This window comes from Echinops telfairi, unplaced genomic scaffold, assembly GCF_000313985.2.
Source record: "Echinops telfairi isolate 266 unplaced genomic scaffold, ASM31398v2 ScPeMD7_2;HRSCAF=8, whole genome shotgun sequence".
Classification (NCBI taxonomy): domain Eukaryota; kingdom Metazoa; phylum Chordata; class Mammalia; order Afrosoricida; family Tenrecidae; genus Echinops; species Echinops telfairi.
In genome coordinates, this window is record NW_022103898.1 from 77,690,121 (window position 1) to 77,710,480 (window position 20,360).

At 38.8% G+C, this 20,360-nt stretch overlaps 1 protein-coding gene across 1 annotated transcript in view; it reads left to right on the forward strand.

Moving 5' to 3' along the window:
• Positions 1-20,360, forward strand: part of LOC101638560 (SAP domain containing ribonucleoprotein) — a 52,669-nt gene that overhangs the window by 736 nt on the left and 31,573 nt on the right. The window contains exons 2-7 of the mRNA XM_045289085.1: positions 8,557-8,656; positions 10,164-10,210; positions 11,475-11,542; positions 17,148-17,199; positions 18,006-18,079; positions 18,459-18,570. Coding sequence (XP_045145020.1) covers positions 8,557-8,656; positions 10,164-10,210; positions 11,475-11,542; positions 17,148-17,199; positions 18,006-18,079; positions 18,459-18,570 — 453 coding nt within the window. The remainder of the gene's footprint in view (positions 1-8,556; positions 8,657-10,163; positions 10,211-11,474; positions 11,543-17,147; positions 17,200-18,005; positions 18,080-18,458; positions 18,571-20,360) is intronic.

Below are 20,360 nucleotides of genomic sequence, written 5' to 3' on the forward strand. Positions count from 1 at the left end.
TACTCTGTCCCATTCCCGTGGCCGGTGGACCTCGCATCCCTTGGCAAGAATAACTAGCCATTTGAAGTTACAGGTCTTGGTAGCGTTCTCACATGTAGTTGATCATTTTCCTGGAAGGAAAGAGTGGTTTCTTTAAGGGTAACTCTGAGAACAACTTGAGAAGTTGTCCTTTTGTGAGTTCTCGGGTAGCTTTCCCATCAGACACATTGATCGCATCATCTTGGTTATCATGAACAAAGCAGGCTGGTTGAGTCAGAATTGATCCGTTAGCACTTGATGACCACTAGTTTTAAGAACATCATACCAGTAAATTTAATGAGAAAGGATAAGTTCTTTCTTTAGTCACCACTGGACACCAGCAAACCTTTTGGTGAAAGCTGATCATTTATCACCCTTGGATTCTCAATTTGTACTGCTAAGGTGTGAGTGTGTGTGTTATCAAGTTGGTGATAATGCAATGTGTAGATTATATCAGTTGTCTCTTGACAACTTTCATGAGTAAAACTTTGAGCCACTACCTTCCTTGTATGTATATACTTATTAACATATAAATTACACAGCTTACCATAGCATACATATTATAAAATAACACACATGCAAAAAGGGATTTTTGAAAGGATGAAATAAAAGGAAATAAGAATAGAAAATCTAGTATATATATAGATAGATAGATAGATATATACATAGATATATATTTTAAACTCCTAGAGTAAATTATCAGCTGCCCCTATGACTTGCTTTTATGGATTTTGTGTTGATTTAGAGTTCTTCCTGTCATCAAATAATGTATGTTTCAAATGGATGCTAAATTTGAACTTGATTGGGTGAGTCATTTGTATACACTATCCTTAAGCTTGATTTCAGGTAGTAGAGAACATGAGGCATTCCAAATCAGCCTAAAAAGGACTCACTCTTTTAATCATGTTGGCTTATCTTTGCTTTTTCTCGAGAGCACTTCTTAAACTTTTGGAGGTCATATATATCCTTGAAACTGATGAAAGGTATGGACCCTCTACCTAGATAAAGGCATGTTCACATATTTTGCATGCAATTTGAGGGGCCTCAAAAGAACTACGTTGTAACCCAGAGGAGGCCCATAATTCTTACTTCCTGGACAGTTCATCTTTGGTTCCACTGGTGACCTTGGTCAAGTGTGTGGACTTGACTTTTCAGATTTACTTAGGGTTATCTCTCTCTGTGTCTCTTTTTTAACTTTCCAAATTTTATGAAGGAAATTTGGGACCTCACAATTAGGAATAAGATTTGAAGGAAAGCTATTTTCTATCTGGATGGACACTGTAGAGAAAGTGCTAGTCATTTGAGCACACTTAGGGATGGAACTGTGCATGTGGATGAGATATCTTTGAACTGGAACAGATTTTAGTCAAACATAAAATGGATTATCAAAGAGAAGACGAGAAAGGTGTAGTGTCAGTATTAAAACAGTGAAACATTTGAATTGTCAGAAGCATGAAGAACATACATGATGGTATTTCGGAAGGTGTATATAAAGGTAGAGTAGAGTGATACTGAAATAAATAACATGATCGTGAAAAGAATCTGGTTGTGTAAGGAGTTTGGCTTCAGTTGTGTTGGCAGAAAGGATGATCAGATCTGTCTGTACGCTACTGGCAGTATAGCGTGATGGGATCTACTTAACATCTTTTGATGATGCCTGTCGGTCTCTCCAACTTAGTTTATCACCTTCCAATGACAGTGACCTTCAATTTTCTCAGAATGGCTATGTTCGTTAATTTCAACCACTAGCGTAATTTGCTGAAAGCAGTGATCACAGCCATTCTCATAAGAGAGTGCTGTTGATCCATGGTGTTAATCCAGGTGGCAGTGCTATATGCAGAAGATCACCATTACATGAAGTGAGACCGGGGATCAAGCGTTTGCTATGTTTCAGTAGTTTTGTCAGGATGTTACAAGTATAAGCAAGCCGGTTGGTTGGTTGGCACTAACTGTAGAGAGGTAAAGGAAAGATAATTTGGAATGTAGAATTGTATGAATTTATATATTAGATGTTGAAAGATTGGGGTAGCGATAATTTTAGGTAGGACGAGAAAGAAAAGCCCGCTAGTTATATGCAGGAGAAAAGATAATTTCATATTGGGCTTAAGTTGCTTTGGGACGACCACTTTGAGATGTCTAGAGGCCAGCTGGGAATGCAGGTCTTCAAGAATTGAAAGTTAGTGGTAAAACTTTGTGAGTTATTTATTTGTTTACAACAATTTTGCAGTGTTTATTTCTGAAATTATGTCAAAGTAGAAGTAAAAAGAACAACAAAGTTGACTTACAAGCCATTGTAGAACATGACTTTCTTCCTGTTCCCAAGCAGGGGGTGTAGTATGAGGAGTTGTGCTGCTAACCTGAAGGTCAACAATTGGAAAGCCCTCATTCCTCCATGGGGGCAAAAAGAAGCTTTCTACCCCTGTAAAGGGTCACAGCCCCCGAAACTCACAGGGGCAGTTCTACCCTGTCTTATAGGGTCACTATGAGTTGGCATCGATTGAATGGCAGTGAGTTTTGAGTTTTAAGTTCCAAATGTAGTCAGCTAATATATACGAGGTAAATAACATCTATAGTTAAATCTATAGATTTTCCACGTGCTGGTGCTGTGGAAACCCTTTCAGCACAGTGGATATGTGTTTGCTAGTTGCAAGGCCAGCAGTTCAAAACCACCACCTGTACCACGGAAGAAAAAGACTTTCTACTCCCCCCTAAGATCTAAAGGTCTCAGAAAACAGAAAAGTTGGTGAAGGGAGGCATCCAACAGTGTAAGACATGAAAACAATAATAATAATTTATAAATTATCAAGGGCTCGAGAGAGAAGGAGGGGGGGAAATGAGGAGCTGATGCTAAAGAGAATGTTAGGAGAATGATGACGGCAGCAAATGTACAAATATGCTTGACACAATGAATGGATGCATGCATTGTGATAAGAGTTGTACGAGCCCCCAATAAAATGATTTTTTTAAAAACCCAAAACCCACAGGGGCAGTTCTACTTTGTCCTGTTGGGCACACTGAGTCAGAATTGATTCCCTGGGAGTTATTTTTTAAATATTTATTGGGTACCTCCCCTGTGCCAGCTATCAAAGGGATAGGAATTTAGCAATGAATAGAACGGACAGAAATCCTTACCCTTATAGAAATAGTATTTTACTGGGGAAGGCAAAGTAAAGGAGTGGTAAATTCTGATGAGTAAAATGGGAAGTACAGTAGGAAGGATTGTCATTTTAAAATAGGGTGATCAGGTAAGTCATCAATGAGAAGGTTATATTTAAGCAAAGACTTGAAAATATTTGTAAGCATCATAGTAGTTAAAATTATAAGCTTGAAACATTTGAGCTGGCATATCACCTCTTCTATGTACCAGTTATAACATTGTAAACTAACTGAATCTTTTTAAGACTAATTTTCATTATTTATAAAAGGGGGAGGGTGTCATAATACCAATGACACAAGTTTGTTGTAAGGATACAATGAGAAAACACGTTCAAAGTACTTATCACTTTATCTGGCATATACTACTACTGGAAGAATGCAGGGGAGAGGGGAATACAGTGGTAGTAGTATGGCAAAAGGGAGATGCTGTAAAGGAGTCTGTACATAAAGAATGTCTGGAAACTGGTAGTGATTGTACAATTCTACTTGACATGATTGAACTGTGGAATTTGATATATATTAAATCTCAATATGTATTTTTCTTTTTTAATAATAAATATATTTTTAAGTTGTGCCATCATCACCCAAAGAAAAGAAAAATACATACTTGAGTTTCTACCATATAAGATGTTATGGATGATATAAAATACCTATGCTTTGAGAGAATTTACAAACTATATGGAAAGACAGCAGTTGCAAAATATTTCTAATAAAATTTTTAATTAAAAGTTCCTTATTAATAGGATAGAAACGTTCACAGTGCAATAAGTTAATGTCAGAATATATCATATGGTCATTTGCGCTGTCCTTTTTCTGGGTTCAAAGGTAGAGTGGAGAATGTTATTGATCCTGAGAAATAAGATTTAAAAAAATAATTTTTGGATAGGTAATTCATACGCAAGTTTAAAGGTACAAAAGAGTATTCGGTAAAGTGTTTTCTCCTTACTCTTGTTCCCAGCTAAATTTCTCTTCCCAATTTCAACTAGTATTAGCTATTTCTTATTCAGACATTTTATGTATATGTTATATAGGTTTTCTATGTGTGTGTGTTTACATAAGTAGATAGATAAATGTTTATCTGTGTACATGTATGGATAAATATATATTTGCATTAATGCTAGTGTTGTACATACGGTATTCTATAAATCAGCTTTTTTATAGACATCTTTGTTGGGATAGGAGGCACATAGCATACAGTTCATTCAACATACTTTCTTGGTTAAATAGATGATTTTTAAATTCATGTAAAAATCGATAATTTAATGTTTTAAGTTCTTAAGGTTTAAAAAGGTCCATTCTGCTAATGTAAGTGTGCTAAAATGTGCACAAAATAAAATTGTCATTTGGAGCTATTTTGTATTTTAACCTTTCCATGACCAAATCACTCTGTGGTTTGGATTTTTTGTTTTCAGTACTAGAAGGCATGTTGAAATCATGAGGGGAAACTTTTTGAAGCAATAGTGAATTTTGATAGAATTTTATGAGCTGCATATGTCCCAAAGGGACTTTAATGGGAGGCTTGGTAGAATGAGGACAGTCCCCATCCTGTTCCGTGTGTGTGTGTGTGTGTGTGTGTGTCTGTCTGTCTGTCTGTCGTCGTGTCCCCCCTTCCCTCCCCCCCTCCCGTCACAGTTATACAGGTCCTTGTATTACTGTACTACAACTGGGACAGCAGCTTCCCAAGAGACTGAAAATGTTGGTGGGTGATATTTGTCTCACAGATCATAAGAAGGTTAACTCATCTATTTCTCCTTTAAAATCATGTCCTAAAATAGGAGATTTTATAACACAGTAAGTAGAATAATACAGTTTTATGTAAAAAAAATCATTATTATCTAATGCTCCACTTTGCCCGGGGAGGGGGTATGATAGTGTTAAGAGGTGTTGAATGAGAAGAGATCTGAGTGGAAGAAGACCAAACCCTCACAGCCGAGCCAGTGGGTAACATCATGATAAATGGAGCAAAGATTAAAGTTGAGGATTTCAATTTGCTTGGATCCACAATCAGTGCTCATGGGAGGAGTAGTCAAGAGATCAAAATGTGCGCTGCGTTGGGTAAATCTGCACAAGAACCAGTTAAAATGTTGACAAGCAAGGATGTTACTTAAAAGGCTAAGGTGTACCTAACCCAAGCTGGTATTTTCAACTGGTAAAGTTGAGGGTCAGCGAAAATGAGAAAGACCTCTGACAAGATTGACAAGTGGCTGCAAAACAGTAGGCTCAGCCATAAGAACCTTGGTGAAGATGGCAGTCTTTTATTCTGTTGTATATAGGGTCGCTATGAGTCGAACGAACAACAAGGTATGGTCCAAAGGCTGGTGCTGTTCGCCAACCAGCTCTATGTTACTGAGTCGTGAGAGCGAGGAACATCCTGTGGAGCCACTGGTGGGTTCAGCTGCTGACCTTTTAGGTAGCAGCCCAAGGTGTCAATCATTATGTTACCAGGTTTCCCATGTTTCTCAGTGTTGTTTTTTCATGCCATTCGGTGCTGGCTTTTAGTGACCCAATGGACAATGAGACCAAACACTGCCCAGTTAGTTCTGCGACATTCTCCCAGTTACGTTTGAGCCCATTGTTGCAGCCACTTTGTCATTCCAGCTTAGCAAGGAACAGGCTGTCAACTTCTGAGGGCGTCACCATTGGAAACTTTATGAATAGTAGCGGAACATTCCGTAGAGAGCCTGTTAGGAACATTCCGTAGAGAGCCTGTTACGAACATTCCGTAGAGAGCCTGTTATTGGCATGTGGAGTGGGACACACCTCTGCATAGGAAAACTGCCCCACACACCACTTGTCCCACCTCCCCAGTCATTGTGACATTAGACACTTCTTTTTTTTTTTCTTTTCATTATTGAGGATACTCCCCTGGTTGAAAAGCCAGAGCTGCTGAATATTCTGTTTTAGTAGTAGCCTTTCTAGGACATTGGGCCTCCACTCAAGTACACCCTCAATGCAAGAATACTTTCTTCTGTTAAATTGGCATTCTGTGATGCTCACCTTCCTGACACAACCGCTGAAGACAAAGCGGGTGAATAAGCAAATGTGAAGAAAGCTGATGGTGCCCGGCTATCAAAAGATACAGCGTCTGGGATCTTAAAAGCTTGAAGGTAAACAAGCGGCCATCAAGCTCAGAAGCAACAAAGCCCACATAGAAGAAGCACACCAGCTTATGCAATCACGAGGTGTCGAAGGGATCAGGTATTAGGCATCATCAAAACAAAAAATCTTACAATAGTGAATGATGGGGGAAAAATCTTACAATAGTGAATGATGGGGGGAGTGCAGAGTGGAGACCCAAAGCCAATTAGTAGGCCATTTGCAGAGGGGTCTCAGGGAGGAGACGAGCCAGTCAGGGTGCAATGTAGCAACGATGAAACATACAACTTTCCTCTAGTTCCTAAATGTTTCCTCCCCGCTCCCGCTATCATGACACAAATTCTACCTTGCAAGTCTGGCTAGACCAGAGGATGTACACTGGTACCGATAGGAACTGGAAATCCAGGGAATCCAGGGCGGATGACCAGTGGTGTGAATGCCGATACTGGGAGGGTAGAGGGAGAGTGGGTAGGAAAGAGGGAACCGATTACAAGGAACTACGTGTGACCCCCTCCCTGGGGGACGGACAACAGAAAAGTGGGTGAAGGGAGACGTTGGACAGGGCAAGATATGACAAAATAACAATTTATAAATTATCAAAGGCTCATGAGGGAGGGGTGAGCGGGGAGGGAGGGGAAAAATGAGGACCTAATGCCGGGGGCTTAAGAGGAGAGGAAATGTTTTGAGAATGATGAGGGCAACGAATGTACAAATGTGCTTTACACAATTGACGTATGTATGAATTGTGATAAGAGTTGTATGAGCCCCTAATAAAATGATTAAATAATAATAATAAAGTCCTTCTAGTTGAATCTGTATTCTAACTTCTTCTGGTTTGTCTAGATCTGTACTTCAAAACCAGCAGGATCTTCTTTGCTGTGGAGAATATGCACCACAGAACACACATTGATTCCACAATTTATACACTATAATTTCTTGGCATTAATTATCATCTTTAAGTTGAGGAACCATTCTCACCCTCCTCTTCCAAGTTGTTAACATCAGTCTTTCAGGCCAAACAGCTGTTTGGGCCCTGATCTGCATGTGGCTTTCTGGAGCCATTTTCTTCTTGTTCTTAGATGAGCGCCCAGTAAGATTCTGTCAGTTAACCATTCCTAGAATTACTTTCGTTGCAAATCATGCTGTTAACTTTTTGTGCTTGTTTTAGATTGAATTGTGTCCCCCTAAAATATTTGTTGTAAATCCTATTCTGTGGTCATACTCTAGTTATGTTATAATGTAAATCAGTCTATTTTTGAGATATAAAGAAATTATATAAATAAGCAAAACTGGGGGAAGAGTGTTACCAAGCAGAATTGCCTAGGAGCAGAAACTCAGAAGGAACTAGAAACTTTCTCCAGAGCCTAGAGAAAGCACACACACACAAAAACTTTCCCCAAAGCTCGTGCCCCAATTCCTGACATCTACCCCCTTCCAAACTATGAGAAAATAAATTTCCACTTGTTAAAATCATTCACTTGTATTTCGATAGCATTACTAGATAACTCAGACAGCTCTGATAACCTGCGGTCTTTATCATCTGAATTACTCTTGAGCCAGAATGCTGTCTTTTTTCCTTTTTTTGTATAATTAAAGTACAAGACTTTATATGTTTTCCTTCTATATTGAATCTTCATTTTGATTCATTGTTTTCAAGAATTCTTTCCCCCCTCCCACAGTAATTAACAATTTTCTTTCCTCCAAATTGTATTGCAAAGTTGATAAGAGTATTTATAGTTTAGTCAAGTTCTGATTTTGAAACATTCAGAATAACTCAGTCATGCCATTAGATCTTCTTTCCATATTGAGGGATCCTTTAATCAATTCATTGTTGGTGTTAAGCTAGGTAAGACATCTTTCTGATTCTATAGTAGTTGAATTTGTATGCCTGTATATGGTAGATTGCAAGAAAGGGTTTATGATAGGTGGCCAGAAGAATTTGCTTTTAGATCATTGGATTTGCTTCTTGAAGATTGGTTCTTTCCATATTCTAGCTGACATGGTAATTAAAAAAATGTTTATTTTCAGAATTTTTTTAAAAGCAAAAAAATGTGATAGCATGCACAAACAAACAGGTTAGGATTTTAGTTTTATTTGTTAGAAAAGTTCTTTTGAAAAAATAAAAGCTCTTTTGCATATTGAATATTGTTGGGCTTGAGCCTGGTGGGATTAATGGGCAATAGTTTAGGACTGAATTTTCCTTTTTTTTTTTTTTTCTTAAGAGACTACTTTTTATTCACCAGGGTTATCCTGTTAACTAAGAAAAAAATTCTTCTTGTTTTTCAGCTTGCTGAACTAAAGCAGGAATGTCTTGCACGTGGCTTGGAGACCAAGGGAATAAAACAAGATCTCATCAACAGGCTCCAGGCATATCTGGAAGAGCATGGTGAGTGCTCTGTAAAAGCAAGACGTTGTGTGAATGAAGAGATCAATTTCCGGGCTCTTGTCGCGTGGACATTTTCTTATTTTCATCAAGGTTGTTGCTGACAAGCAGTTAATTATCTGCGAAGATACTACCTCAGTGACTATAATACAAAGAAATGTATATGTATATCTATATCTGTATATACATAGGTAATGTGGTGATACAAGTTTCATTAGCCTGAGAATTAGAAGGCTTGAGTTCTAATTTTTGCTATGCCAGAAGTTTACTAAGTTCTTTTGGGCAGCCACTGCTTACATAGCCAAATGTCTGGTCCTGATTATGAAATGAGAAAATTGCTTTCTTGACCCTTGGACTCCATAAAGCAAGGTTATTTCTGGTACCTTCTAGCTCACACATCCTCACTCTTTAAAACATGCAAAATATGCTTAAGGTATACTCATTCTAGGGTGTACAAATCTCCTCTCTAATTTTTATTCCCTTTTATTCCACTCTTCATACTCCCTCTCTGGTTTAAGCAACTATTCTAATGTGCTTAGTATGTATGAGGGGACTTCAAAGAGTTCATTTTCTTTAATTCCATTTTCTTTCTTTTTTTTTTCCACAAAATACTTACGCATTTTTTTTAATGTATGCTTCTGGCACGTGGCTGTGTAATCATCTAGTCTATTGATTCAGTTACTGCATAACAAAAAACCGCACTGCCACAAAGTTGATTGCAACTCATAGTGACCTTATATGGGATTTCTGCAACTAAATCTTTGGTAGAGCTACATTTTTCTCTTGTGGAATGGCAGGTGGATTTGAACCATTGACGTCATAAATGTGTACCGCATATTACTAAGCATTGCCAAATTGTTTCCAGAATTACTGCCATACATCTACACATTCATCAGCAGTGCCTGAGGGTTCTTGTATCTCCTTTATAAACCTAAATTTGGCACTAGCCTTTCAGGTGTCCTAATTTTTGCTAATCTATTTTCACTTTAATTTCTCTAACATTAAACAATTTTAAATAGGTCTGTGTCAATGGCTATTTGAAGTGGTTCTTTTTTGTTCATTTTTCTATTGAGACCATAACTCCCCTTTTCATTTACAAGTATTTATATTTTAGTACTTAATCCCTTGTTGGTTTAAGACATAAGTATATCTTTTCTGATGTGTCTGTTAACTGTGTCCATGATGTCCTTCATTATATAGAAATCCTTAATTTAAAAAACCTTTAGGTTTTTAGAAATTCTTTGCCACCATTAAATCTCAATGATAATTCTTCCAAAAATCTTTTATTAACTTTGTAGTTTCACTTCATCATGTTCAGGTGTTTTTGTTTTTAACTTAATGGGATTTAATTTTGTATTAATGCAAGGTAGAAATAGAGTTATTACCTTTTCGGTGGAACAAATTTTATGTTAGCACAAGTACAGCTTTCATTATTGTATTTTCTCTTAAGAAGGCAAATTATTATCATTTTAGCATAAGTACAGTGACCTGAATGTTTAATATTCTTTAGCTGAAGAGGAGGCAAATGAAGAAGATGTACTGGGAGATGAAACGGAGGTGAGTTGGAGAGAGTTGGGTCAGTTTTTGGCCTGGCAGTGTACACTGCCTTGGCCATGTTGCTTCTCAGTCATTATAGAGGAGTTAGTTGCAGACTTGTTTCAACCAAACCCACTGCCATTAAGTCAGTTCTGACGCATAGTGACCCTACATAATAGTTTCTGAGGCTGTAAAACTTTTTTTTTTTAATTATTTTTTGGGGGGATTCTTATAGCTCTTAAGACATTCCATACATCAGTTGTATCAAGCATATTTGTACATATATTGCCATCATTTTCTAAATATTTACTTTCTTTTTGAGCCCTTGGTATCAGCTCCTCTTTTTCCCCCTCCCTCCCACCCTTATTGACCCTTTGATAAATTATAATTTATTGTTTTCATATCTTACACCGACCACTGTCTCCCTTCCCCAACGTTTCAGTTGTTCACCCTCCCCGAGGGTGGAGGTAGGATTATGTATCAATCATACTATCAGCTCCCCCTTACCCCCCACCCCCCTATCCCCTACTCCCCTGGTATCGTGACTCCCATTTCTGTTCCTGAGGGGTTTATCTGACCTGGATTCCATGTGTCGTGAGCTCTTATCTTGTACCAGTCAGTGTACATGCTCTGGTCTACCCAGAACTGAAAGGCAGGACTGGGGTCATGATAGTGGGAATGTGTGCGAAAGCCTCAAAGAACCAGAGGAGTGTTGTGTTTCATGGGTGCTATAGTGCGCCCTGGTTGACTCGTCTCTTCCTGTGACCCTTCTGTGAGGAGATGTCCTATTGTCTACAGATGGATTTGGGGTCTCTGCTCCAACCCCCCTTGTTCTCAACAATATGTTTTTGTTTGTTTGTTTTGGGTCTTCTGGTGCCTGTTACCTGATTCTGTCAACACCATGATTCCATGAGGCTGTAAATCTTTTTTATTTTTTTATCGTTTTTTTGTGGAGCTCAAGCAGCTCTTATCACAATCCATACATCTCTTATAATAATCCATACATCTATCCATTGTGTCAAACACATTTGTACATATGTTGAAGCCATAAATCTTGATGGGAACAGACAGCCTTATCTCCTTTCTCTCTGTGAGTGATTGGTGGGTTTGAACTGCTGACATTTCCCAGACAGCACCACCAGAGCTCCTTGCCAACTCATTAGAGGAGCACAATGAAAGGAGTGGGAGTTCTGGGACACTGGTTTGATTGTTGGAGTTAGAATGGTCGGTTGATGGACTTTTTATTCTTGATTTATGATAACTATCTTGCTTCTTTTGACTTTAGGAAGAAGAGCCTAAACCCATAGAGCTGCCTGTCAAAGAGGAAGAACCCCCTGAGAAAACTGTTGACGTGTAACTATCCCATTTTTATTTGTCTTGGTACAGGCCCGATAGTTCTAGTTTCCTTGGATTTAATATTTCACTCTATTCCCCTCATATACTCTCTTGACCTTTTCCTTTCTGATGAATGCATACATTTTCAGGCATCCACTTCAAATATATGATCCCAGTGAAGCAAAGTGATTTGTCTCTGAGTTATGTAGGAAGTACTTAGGACCTAATGATATTTCACATTCGGACATGAGTTTCATTTTCCTAACCCTTATTACTCTTTGGTAGGAGCACCACCATAGTTAAATGCTCTCCAGAGAACTTGTAAGGAGGTTTGTAAGGGAGGACAGTGTTTTATTTTGTTTTTTAATCGTTTTATTAGGGGCTCATACAACTCTATATCACAATCCATACATATATCAATTATGTAAAGCACATTTGTACATTCATTGCCATCATCATTCTCAAAACATTTGCTCTCCACCTCAGCCCCTGGCATCAGCTCCTCATTTTTCCCCTCCCTCCGCGCTCCCCCCTTCCTCATGAACCCTTGATAATTTATAAATTATTATTTTGCCTTATCTTGCCCTGTCCGACGTCTCTCTTCACCCACTTTTCTGTTGTCCGTCCCCCAGGGAGGAGGTCACATGTAGATCCTTGTCATCGGTTCCCCCTTTCCAACCCATCCTCCCTCCACCTTCCCAGTATCGCCACTCACACCACTGGTCCTGAAGAGATCATCCGCCCTGGATTCCTTGTGTTTCCAGTTCCTATCTACCAGTGTACATCCTCTCGTCTAGCCATATTTGTAAGGTAGAATTGGGATCATGATAGTTGGGGAGGAGGAAACATTTAGGAACTAGAGGAAAGTTGTATGTTTCATCGTTGCTACATCGCACCCTGACTGGCTCGTCTCCTCCCCGAGACCATTCTGTAAGGGGATGTCCAGTGACCTACAAATGGGCTTTGGGTCTCCACTCAGCCCTCCCCACCTCATTCACTATGATAAGATCTTTTGTTCTGATGATGCCTGATACCTGATCCCTTCCATACCTTGTGATCGCACAGGCTGGTGTGCTTCTTCCATGTGGGCTTTGTTGCTTCTGAGCTAGATAGCTGCTTGTTTACCTTCAAGCCTTTAAGACCCCAGATGCTATATCTTTTGATAGCCTGGCACCATCAGCTTTCTTCACCGCATTTGCTTGTTCACCTGCTTTGTCTTCAGCGGTTGTGTCGGGAAGAATGCCAATTTAATAGAAGAAAGTATTCTTGCATTGAGGGAGTACTTGAGTGGAGGCCCAATATCCTTGCTACCTTAATATTAGCCTATAGATATATGCACATAGATCTATTTATCAATCCTCATATATAAATATGTTTTCATATGTACATGCCTTTATTTAGACCTCTATAAATGCCCTTTGCCTCCTAGCTCTTTCCTCTATTTCCTTTGCCTTTCCTCTTTTCCCACTATCATGCCCAGCCTTCATTTGGGTTTCAGTAATTCCTCTTGGTTACATTACCCTTGATCATGCCCTACCAGGCCTTGGTTACATTACCCTTGATCATGCCCTACCAGGCCTTCTACACACTCCTCACCACCGATTTGGATCATTTGTTGTTCCCTTGTTTCTGGGTTTGTTAACACCACTACCTTCCCCCCACCTTCCCCTCTCCCATGTCCCCCTGGAACTGTCGGTCTTGTTGTTTTCTCCTCCAGAGTGTTCATGCAGCCTATCTTATTTAGACAGACCTGTGGAGATAATAACATGCACAAAAACAACACAGAGCAAAACCAAGCAACAATATACAACAAAACACAACAAGAAAGAAAAGCTTATAGTTAATTCAAGGACTGTTTGTTGGCCTTTAGGAGTGTATTCCAGTCCAGTCTGTTGGGGCGCTACACCCTGGCCCCAAAGTCCACCTTCAGCATTCCTTGGGGACCTCGACGCTCCGTTCCCTTGCTGTTCTGTTGCACCCCCTTAGTGTTTTGCCTCGGTGTGACAGTATCAGATCGGGCGCAATTCCCACACCGTGTCTCTGGGCTATGGGTCAGTGAGGGACATCATGTCTCATAGTGGGGCCGGCCATGTGGTCCTGTCTGGACTGGCTGCTCTAATTGGGAACATCGTCCTCAAGGCCTGGTGGGCCAGAATGCTCCATTCTCCTCTTCCCCCTACATCTGCTCCTGTGTGCTTGATCAGATATGTCCCTCTCCCGGCGCTGCAGATTCAGTGCCAGAGGACAGTTTTTTAAGCCACCACTATTTTATTTTTTTGACGTGTAATCGAGGAAGGGAATCAAGTAATAAAATGGAAAGTGTGCCTCACATTTTATATAAACTATTCTGACAAAGTTAATCGTAAACATCTGGTATTTAAGGCTCTTTCCACAAATATCGCTGTTTTAGACTGTAGTACCCTGGTGACATCATAGGCTGAGTTGGGCTGCTAACCACAAGGAGGAGTGTAAAAATTGACAAGTCAGTACCTCTTGTTCCCACTTTCTCCTGGCCTCCCAGAAGATTTTTTTATATCCTGCAGTGTTTTATGTATGCTAAGTGTATATATACATGTATGTGCACTTTACATCTTTTCCCCCCCATAATCTCATCGACCTTAAAAACCAAAGTTAACTGCCACGGAGTCAATGCCAACTCATAGCAACCTGATAGGACAGGATAGAGCTGCCCTGTGAGTTTCTGAGACTATAACTACTTATGGGAGTAGAAAACTCCATCTTCCTCCTGAGAAGTTGCTGTTGGTTTTGAGCTGCGGACCATGCAGATTGCAGCGCAACATGTAAAACCATTACACGATCAGGCCTCCCATAAACGTTATGAAGTAATAATAATTCTTAGTGAGATGGTTGGTCTCTTGTTAACAAGAGTAAACAAGAATTTATCTAGTCTTATCATTTATAATAAAATCATGCATTACTGTCTCTGTCTAGCAATTTTTATAATTTTAGAAGTATGTCCAAGGGTCCCTGGTGGCCCTTTGGATTAAAAACCGGGCTGCTACCTACAAGGTCAGCAATGCGAACCTGTCAGGTGTTCTGAGGGGAAAGGTGAACTGTCAGTAACTGTAAAGCTTTACAGTGTCTGGGAAACCTCATACAGGGTTGCTGTGAGTCAAAATCAACTCAGCGTCATTGGCTTTGGTTTGAAAGTACACCCACAGGATAAATTCTAGCAGTAGATTTGCTCGATCGCACAGAGGTTGTACATTTTATATTTTAATAAATTATGGATAGTGTGATTGGTTTTTAGAGCCGACTAATAACTTCTCCCTGTAGGAGGTATGTATATTAATAGGAAGAGTGCATTGATAACGGAGACTTGGAGAATAACTTTCAGATTGGCTGTGTGTGTTGGAGGTACTGAGGTTTGAAATTGTTAGTTCAGTTAGCCACAGGACACACAAAATGGATATAATTCTTTTTCTTTCTTCAAGGCTTTAATTTTATCAATAAATTTCAAAACAAGGATATTCAAAGTTGGAATATCAAAATGTTGGGATAATTTTGCTTTTGGGAGAGGAGTCTTGGGGAGGAGATGAGCCAGTCAGGGTGCGATGTAGCAACGATGAAAAATACAACTTTCCTCTAGTTCCTAAATGCTTCCTCCCCGCCCCCACTATCATGATCCGAATTCTACCTTGCAAGTCTGGCTAGACCAGAGGATGTACACTGGTACAGATAGGAATTGGAAACACAGGGAGTTCAGGGCGGATGATCCCTTCAGGACCAGTGGCGTGAGTGGCGATACTGGGAGGGTAGAGGGAGAGTGGGTAGGAAAGAGGGAACCGATTACAAGGAACTATAGGTGACCTCCTCCCTGGGGGATGGACAACAGAAAAGTGGGTGATGGGAGACGTCGGACAGGGCAAGATATGACAAAATAATAATTTATAAATTATGAAGGGCTCATGAGGGAGGGGGGAGCGGGGAGGGAAGGGAAGGGAAAAATGAGGATCTGATGCCGGAGGCTTAAGTGGAGAGTAAATGCTTTGAGAATGATGAGGGCAGTGAATGTACAAATGCGCTTTACACAATTGATGTATGGATTGTGATAAGAGTTGTATGAGCCCCCCAATAAAAAGATTTTTATTGGGGGCTCATAAAAATTTTTGCTTTTGGGGTGGATAGTTATGGTGAGATTGAAGTATATTATCTGAAAGGTTCTGGGCCCCTGTAGTTTGGTGAGTTTATATATGACTGTGGCTAGTAGAGGAACATTTCTCTGTGAAGAGTAGAAATTTCCCCTTCTGTCCCAGAAGTCCTGTGTTTTTATCGCTTGAGTTTAATTGAGACTAAAAGTAATTGGAATGGAGCAAAAGGGAGCTGCTTCTATGCAGTTCCCTTTCTGCCTTGAGGTGTAGTGCACCGATTGTGCTTCAGGATGGGAATGTGGAGCTAGGCATTAGCCTGGAGTTTCAGAGCACTGCTCTCTTAATGGCATTGGACGTCCAAGTAAGACATTAAACTTATTTGATCCTTTTATGCCTGAACAGGGTGGGGAGGGATGGAAGAAGCTGCATGGCCAAGAAATAGGAATACCTTGGACGTTTATTATACTAAGTCACATTATCCAGGTTTAATTTCAGCTCCTCTGAATCTTTAAAAAGAGGTCACTTTTCATCATCTTTGGCCTGAGAGTCTCCCAAAAGTACTCTTCTGTTCCTAGCTTGATAATTTTACCTTCACCCCCACCCCCACCACAGCCACAGTAGTTAAAATAGTATAGAACTTAGTTGGTCAGCAGGGGGCACTCATTACTTGTCTTTCAGTCCAAGGACTTGCAACAAAAGGATGGAGGGAGAGAGTAAGTTCCTGTTCCAGAATTGCTTCCTCTGAAAATGTCATTAAACCATTACTACCTTGCAGAGCATCAAATGGGAAAAGTGTCCGGGATATTGGAACAAAAGCTGCCCATGTCTCTAAATGAGGGACCTTAATGAGACTGGTTATGACCCATGGTTTTATGGGAGTTGTTTGGTGGAGGGTTAATGCCCTTCCATTTATCCTGGGTACTTCCGAACTTTGTCTCCCGCCCCTATGGTCCCCCCTTTTGTTTTCTCTTAGACCTTTTGACCAGTAACTTACCATGTTTTCCTAAGTCAAATTCCCCTTGGCCTTTTTTCTTCCCACCCTCTTTGGCATTTTTATGTGTCCCACTTTGACTGTTGCAGCTGGAGCTACAGGCCCCATGGGGAAATAAGGGATTTGTTAGAAAAAAACTGAGACCTGTAGAGCACTCATTAACGGTTGTGATGAAAATTGAAAGCTGCTATTCAATTTAAATGCTTGGAGGAGTAAACATTAGTTTATAAGTAAATTCAAAGTTTTTAAATGAAATTACATTATTCCCCTTCAGCCTAATGTATTTAATCAAACTTCATACTTTCTTAGATAAATAGCTTGGCACTTATTTGAGCTCTTCTTATAGATGATAGTTTAGGGAACTAAAGCTCTAATGGGCTTTGTGCTGTGATTTTTTTTTTTTAATGGAGAGAGATGGGGCATAGGACATGAGTTAGGTGAATTGTTATTTAACCCTAAGGTTTAGGTGTAGAAAATCGTTGTTTTTTTTTAAATTTAGAAAAATATGTATCTTCTCCAGGGCAGCAGAGAAGAAAGTGGTAAAAATCACCTCTGAAGTACCACAGACTGAGGTAGGTATTTGCTTCCTATTATATTTCTGCTTCTTGTTAGATGAATAGTCTCTACACTTACCTTAGTGTTTCTTACATTTTGTTCTATTTACATCATTTAATTTTTAAATTTTCCATATAGGCAGAAAGCTAATGTCAGGTTTTGGTGTTGATATATTTCTCCACAAACTACATTAAGAAAATATTTGGGCTAATATAATCTCTTTTTAAAATACAATCTTAGGGTTTTAATGGTACCTCACGCTAAAATGTGTACAAGCCTAGAACTAGGATACAAGAAATGAAAAGTAATAAGAGAAGATGTCACCCTTCAGTTGTTACTCACTAGCAGTTGAGATTGAATTTTTTTTGGATTCTGTCTCAAGATCTCCGAAATTGCATTCTCGTCGAGGCCCTGCATTTGTCCTCTTTGTAGTCTTAGAGAATCAGTGAACATGTTGAGAACAACAAAGGACAATAATGCTTTTTTTCAGAACGGCTATGTTGGAACCAAGTTGTTTCTTGGCTCTCTTTTCCAAGGTCAACCAAAACAACTTCTGATTTGGGTACGATGTAGGTTTTATTTTATTTCCTCATTTTTCAGGGTGCGAAGGTAATGTCATCTTTCTATGCTTGCTTTGTGGGGAGGGTGGTTGAGTTAAGTCTTAGGATAGATACAGTCTGATACCCTTAGAATTGTCAGTATTCTCAGTTAAAACCTTAAGAAATTACTCATGATCAAACCAACTCTAACCAGCTTTTCTCTTAAAATAAGCAAACCAGAAATTGAGGTTTTTAATCTTCCCTATTGAATTATTGTCACTTAGAGAATGCAGAAACGAGCTGAACGATTCAATGTACCTGTGAGCTTGGAAAGTAAGAAAGCTGCCCGAGCAGCTAGGTAAGTGCCCCCAGCTTTTTGTATCTGAGATGGTTTGATATTGGTTGATTTTAAGTAGCATAGAGGCTTTACTGGTAAAAAATAAACACATTCTTAGCCCTATGAGCACATCTGATTTGAATGTAGTATTTATAGATTGAATTTTGTTATCAAGCAGCTGACTTCTACCCCTAAATCTGATCAGGGTTTCCTTTTAGCTTATTCTGTAGACTTGTGTGAAGAGGAGAAAACTGAACCTCTTTCATGGGGTTGTTAAAATTAGCTAATGATTGCAAAACTTGAGATCACAAGCAGAGTGCCATGTGTACACTTGACACGGAGACAGACAGCCAGGAGTGTGAAAACCTTCCTAAAATTTAGTGTGTTTTTCTTTCTACAGGTTTGGCATTTCTTCAGTTCCAACAAAAGGTATGCTTCTAGAGGCTCTTTTAAGAAACTTTATCTTCTTTTCAGGCACAACAAATTTAATTTCTCCCAATTCGGGTGAACTTGTTAGCTTTAAAAGACCTTAGGAGGTTAGACCTGCACTTTTTGATATGCAAATAAGAGGGAGTGCTGTACCTTTCTTTCTTGTCCCTTATCTCAGATTAAGTGTGGAATTTCTGTGCACCTAACTAGTGTGCTGGCTTCTATGAATGATAACAGGGAAAAGAATATCACTTATCTATCTTAGGTATACTTAACTTAGCCACAAAGTTTATTACAGCATTATTTAGAGTAATAATATATAATAAAGAAGTAGTAACTATGTATTATACTGTTATAGAAGACTATACATAGCAAAAGTGATACTGAAGAGAATAAAAATATTAAGTATAAAAGCAAGTTACAAAATTATATATTAACGATGTGTTTTCCATTTCATTAAATGGTGTGTATAGATAGGAAGAATTACTTAAAGGATATATATCAAAGTGTTAATACTTATTTTCTCTGGTAGAATTTTAAGTGACTTTTAATCCATGTTTTAAAATGTTCTACAATCAATATTTTACTCTTGCAATAAAAGTTAAAGCTATTAAGAATATAATGCTTATTTTCAAGGACTTAAAATTTAAATGTTTTAAATCTAGTAATCCTTTTTTTCTGGTGGCCTTTGAGTTGTTTTAAGTAGGATTAGAAAATGTTCCCTAAAGATCTTGTCATTGTGTTTATGTAAGATCCCCCACCCTCACCCTCCCACTTGTTCCCCAGCACAATGTCATGCTGTGCTTGGAAAAAGACCAACAAAATCTAAGCTACTATTGTCAACTGTTTTAGAAGCAAAATTTTTTTCTGGCTCTCTTGGTTATATTAAGAGAGATATTATAGTAAAAGCACAACATTTTTTTTATATATATATATAAAATTATTAAAGACATTTATTAGACTTTAGATGTTTAGATGCTGCTGTTTCAGGAAAGATGAAAGCTAAACTTAGTACTTAGTATGAGTCTAACATCTAAGCAATAAAATAAGGTCTGGAACAACAGCAACTGAACAGATTTGATAGGAAACAGAGGACCAGCTGGGAGTTCATGTTAATGAAGGAGGAACAACTCAGAAAAGGAGGTGAAGAATGGTTACACCTCTGAAAAATGTAATCAATGTCACAGAATTGTGCATGTAAAAATGGTTAAATTGGTGTGTTTTTCTGTTATTAACAACTTTTTGAAAATTTGAAGTATAATTGCCTTATTAATGAATCTAACATCTTAAAATTACAGAGATAAGTAATAGGATTTTGGAGCATTTTAAAAAGGCACATTCTTTGAATAAGAACATAAGACCTAATATTTCTGGGAATATGGGTGGGGTTGTTTTATTTTAGCATACGAGTTTTGGTAAAAGTTAAATCCATGTTCAGTAATGTAGTGGAGAATTAGGGAACTCAGTGTAGGGTTGAACTTGAAATTCTGTAGTTTGAAGGAAAATACTCACTAGATTAAGGTTGAGCCTCGAGGCCTGTTCACTGTGTGCGTTCTTGGTGCTGATTTCAGAACAGACCATTAGCTGTAAGAGACCTTCATTGCACTTCATTGTGGTAATAGTTATGTTCTTTTATCCAGATATGGCATCTCTAACAGCTTTATTAAGATAAAATTTACTAAGACCATTCATTTAGTTTGTAAGGGTTTTGTTTTGTTTATGTCTCCATACATTTGCCTGCTGTGGACATTTCACATAAATGTAATTATATGTGGTCTTTTGTGACTGACATTTCACTGAAGATATTTTCATGTATACTTACCTGGCAGGGGAGACACCATGATCACGAAGGTGGTTTTCCCAGGGCGAGGCT